At 43.6% G+C, this 4784-nt stretch overlaps 1 protein-coding gene across 1 annotated transcript; it reads right to left on the reverse strand.

Annotated features, from left to right (window-relative positions):
• Nucleotides 1-1597: 1597 nt before the first annotated feature.
• On the reverse strand, nucleotides 1598-4463 carry ARMH2 (armadillo like helical domain containing 2). Its single transcript, XM_006051191.4, has 2 exons — nucleotides 4202-4463; nucleotides 1598-2030 (listed from the first exon to the last, which is right to left on the reverse strand). The coding sequence occupies exons 1-2, from the start codon at nucleotides 4461-4463 to the stop codon at nucleotides 1603-1605; spliced, it is 690 nt and encodes a 229-aa protein (XP_006051253.1). The 3' UTR covers nucleotides 1598-1602.
• Nucleotides 4464-4784: the final 321 nt, after the last annotated feature.

Consider the following 4784-nt stretch of genomic DNA (forward strand, 5'->3'; position numbering starts at 1 on the left):
AGGGACAACAAAGAGAAATAACCATTTGTTACAATTTTGGTAAGCCAGCGTAAAATCACAGCTTAGCATAAAAATGCCTCAAGGCCCAAATCTGAACCTGTTTTTCATCAGAGACCCAGCATTATCTGACTCTGAATTACAAAAGCATTTGGAAACCGTAATTTCTGTGACGCAGTTTCTAAATGGGCCTTCTGATTTCCAACCCTGATCTCCTATAAACTGAGTTCTAGTTTGAGGAAACTGAGTTACACAGTTCACAAAGTCCACAAAGGATGAAAAGTTTCAGTGACTCAGCAGCAGAACACAGTTTTTCCTGTTTCAAGTTTTGAGACAATTTCCCCAGGGAACCTCATGAATCCACATGATGTGAATAGCATCCCTAACAACATTCCTGTAATAAAGATCATGGACCTACACTTTGTCCAGGCCCCTCAGTGAAAGGTGAAAGCATGACACTGAGTTTAGTCAAGGCATGTCTGAAAGACGAAAGTATTCAGTTCAGTCTCTTGATGGCTCCAATTTAAGCTAGAGGCAAATATTAGGGTGGTTAGAGACACAAACCGAGAAGGCAATGGCACCCCACTCCAGTACTCTCACCTGGAATGCCATGGACGGAGGAGCCTGGTGGGCTGCAGTCCATGGGGTCGCTAAGGAGTCAGACGCGACTGAGTGACTTCACTTTCACTTTTCACTTTCATGCATTGGAGAAGGAAATGGCAGCCCACTCCAGTGTTCTTGCCTGGAGAATCCCAGGGCCGGGGGAGCCTGGTGGGCTCCCGTCTATGGGGTGGCACAGAGTTGGACACGACTGAAGCGACTTAGCAGCAGCAGCAGAGACACAAAAAGCTACAAATCCTTTAAGCGCTTTTTCATAAATATTTTTTGTAACAAAGCTTTTGATGAGGCTGGACAGTACGGAAGTGCAAGTTTTCTTTTACATATTTTCTAACAAAATACGGACGGTGAAAATCCAAGAGGTGAGCTTTAGGCTGTACTTTGGGTGTCTGTACACATAATACTCCATCTCTTTCCAGAGCTGGACCAATGGAGGTGAGCACTGCTCCCATGAAGTGTGAGTTCCCCTGAACTGGTCAGCCTGATGTGCAGTAAGATCATGTCTGAAAGCCAAACATGGCCTCAGCCAAGGATGTGGCACCTTGAAAGCTGGCACTGAAACAACGCAAGAATGCGTACGAGTAGGGCGACAGCATCCACTATAGATCAACAGCATCCATCTACATCCACTGTAGCATCTGTGTGGCTGTGAGTTGGGTTTGGGTTTGGCATTTCTGGGTGCCTTAGCTAAATGTCAGTAATAACCACACCCACCAAACACACCACTGCTTCTAACAGTTACATAGGTAATGTATCTTCCAGTGAGTTCTCATTTTATAAACTTAATTTTCATGAGGTTATTTCAACAAGGGCGCTTTTCATAAGTTTGGTTAATCACAGTAATGTTGAAAATGAATATACAGTTTTTCAACCACCTAAAAGAAAACGCTGAAGAATAACGTTACCAGCTCTTGTTATTTATTTCAGTTTTCCAGGGTAATACAGTGGGGTGCAGGCAGTGGCATCAGGTAGCTGGGTTTAGAGAAATTAATGCCTGTGGAAACCAATGAGGAAATATAGCACCTCTGCAAAATTCTCAGGCCATCCAGACCAATTCTCACTGGCCAGTATTTGCAAGTGATATTTCAGAGAACTGCAGTGTTTAAGCTCCTGCATGCAAGGCAAGTTATTGCATGTCATGACAGAGAGAACATAGCAACCCCAGAATTTAACCAGGAGGCTGCTGTTTGTTTCACTTTTCATTGTAGACTCAGATGTGTCATTAAAAAGATCAATGAGAATAGGAATAAACTGCAAATGTTTGGCTCTTCTCTGGTTGACAGGGTTTAAGTAACACCAAGATGCGACACTTTGGAGCAGCAGGATCTTTATTTTTGGTACCATCTCATAATTTTGCAACAAGTGAGCTACTTCTTTCATGTACTCAGCTGCAAAATTTCCAGCAGTGGGTCCTCCTGTAAAACAAAGCATTTGCATTTCCAGAAGTATTTGATATGTCTAGTAGCTAGTAACATGAGTGCTCCTGTGTTACACTCAGTTCTCCTCTCCCCCGCCACCCCAAACTCCACGTGCTGCTCTGAAGTTGAGAATGTGTACATTGATCAGCGTGGGGTTACATGAAGAGCACTGGGAGGTCCCTGCCTGCTCAGAGCTCTTCCCTGGCTCCTTCATTGGCACCTGTCAGTACTGCAAGATGAATAAAGCCTGGCTGTGTTCACCTTGCAGATCTCCCTCACAGTTTCATTCCCGAGTCTCGGTCTTCAGTGCTTGAAGAAGTACCAGAACATTAGCACAAACAAAGGAAAAACCAACAGGCTGAGCTGCAAGGTCAGGGTCTAACTGGCAAGAGAGGTTTTTCCCAAGCTGTCCATCACTGTTCTGTTCTCCTTAACGTGTTTCTCAGCCCGGCTCTTGCAGATCTGGGGCCAACCTGGTCCTTGACTCCACTCCCATCCTATACCTGAACCCCAGATCTTCCTAGTTCAAATCTTGAACTCTGAGAAGGTCATAGATAACAAGGCGCTGAGGAAGACAGTTTAGATGGTGAGGAGCAGCTGGCACAGTGGTCTGGATTCTAGCCACTGGAGTTTTGACCTGGCTTGGATTTCTCTTATTTGTACTACCACAGTTTCATGGTTTTAAGAATTTTCTCTGATGTAAAGTGTTAGCGAAAAGCTGGCATGAGCGCTTTTCGTTGTTCCCCACATGTAATTAAAGGATTCTGATCCCTTTATAATTAGCTAACTCTTACCCCCAATGCTGACCACAGCTCTGTAGTGAACTGAGCCTGCCTCATTAGTGGTTACGATTTATCCTCCTGCACATGGGCATTCTCTGGAGTTTCTGTCTTCTCTCTGGTTCTGTGCTAGTGGTTCTTAATCATTCTGGCACCTTAGGACCCATTGATCTTTGTAAACAGTAAATGTTTTCTCTCATGGACACCATTCAGTGGAAGTAGTCTATCAAACGGCATCAAAATAATTCATTTTCCCATTTAAAAAATAATCTACCAATGACACTAACAGCTACCAACAACAGCTTCTAATTAGGAGATGTGTTATTGAGGGCTGTCTATAAATATTTTTTTACACATCCTGACATTTATTAGAAAAAAAAAAAGTGAAGAGAGTTTGGATTTGACAGAACAGTGTGTCTTTAAATGGTTTGTGTGAGTCGCTCAGTTGTGTCCGACTCTTTGCTACCCCATGGACTGTAGCATACCAGGCTCCTCTGTCCATGGGATTATTCAGGCAAGAAAACGAGTGGGTTGCCATTCCTTTCTCTAGGAGATCTTCCCAACCCAGGGATAGAACCCAGGTCTCCTGCATTGCAAGCAGATTCTTTACCATCTGAGCTACAAGGGCCCTTAAATATAATTTCAACCCTTACTGCTTAATTTTCTAGCCAAGTGTACATTAATAGCTGTTTTTCACTAATGCACCTATTGACTTTCCTGGTATTAATAAGTGTTTTAAGAGCCTAAAGTTCTGATTTTTCTAAACTATTGCCTGTGTAATGCATTTTTTGCAAGATAAAATATAAAATATTAAGTAGTTTTTCCCTGTAAAAGGATTGACAAATCAATTCAGAATAGTCTTTGATTTTTTTATATTAAAAAAAATTTATAGGCAATTTCAGTGTATATGTGTATATATAATTTTAATGAATAAAAATTAGAAAGGATATCTGATGGACACATTCTTTTAAAACATGAGAGCCTTGTGTGTTAGTTGCTCAGTCGTGTCCGACTCTTTGTGACGCCACGGACTGTTCAGCCTGCCAGGCTCTTCTGTCCATGGGATTTTCCAGGCAAGGATACTGGAGTGAGTTGCCATTTCCTTCTCCAGGGGATTTTCCTAACCCAGGGATCAAACCTGGGTCTCCTGCATTGCAGGCAGATGCTTTACCATCTGAGCTACTAGGGAAGCTAGTAGCTCAGATGGGAGATCCTTGAGGAGAAAGTAATTAGTAATCATCTGGTGGTACAAAGATGAAAGGCTAATAATTTAGGCAAAGGAAATGTTATCGGACCCTTAAGATGAGTGCTAGGAGACTCACTGACAGTGCTAGAACAGGCAGAAAGGCTGTGGAACACCTCCATCAGTACCGCTGGTTCAGTCAGTACCTGTAAAGGCCAGCAGTCCAATTCTATAGGCAGCTTGAGCTCTCTGTTCAAGGGCTAGAGAATTATCCGTCAAAATATTGCCAAGCATCAGAATTTTTTCTTTATGAAAAATACTCTCAGCTGGAGGGATGTATTCTTCCTCGTTCGTAGTGCAGAAGCCCTTCACGACACCCCAGCATTTCTGGAGGCGGTGATATAGCCCCACGAAGCACTGAAGAACCTGAGTCCAAAACTGCACGAAATAAGCCTGAGTCTTTGCCATTGTGTGAAAAGGCCAAGGGTGCCTCAGTCACGTCCCTGGCAGTAACAGAAGTGAACGGTCAAGAACTCTGGAACGCATCACTTAGCAACACCGTGGAATTGAATACACAAATCCGGGGCGGGGGGTTGGGGGCGGGTGGGGGGAGACATGTATGCTGAACTTCTTTCTTCAGCCTGGCGTTGAGGCCTTCTGCACTTTGCGCTAAACCAAGCTTACATTCGCTTCTCTGGTGCAGAATCTCACCTCAAACTAAACTGGTTCCCCCTAACACACACTCAGTTGAGGTCCTGTCTTTGTGCCTTGTTTAGGCGATGTCTATTA

This window comes from Bubalus bubalis, chromosome 2 (assembly GCF_019923935.1).
Source record: "Bubalus bubalis isolate 160015118507 breed Murrah chromosome 2, NDDB_SH_1, whole genome shotgun sequence".
Classification (NCBI taxonomy): Eukaryota; Metazoa; Chordata; class Mammalia; order Artiodactyla; family Bovidae; genus Bubalus; species Bubalus bubalis.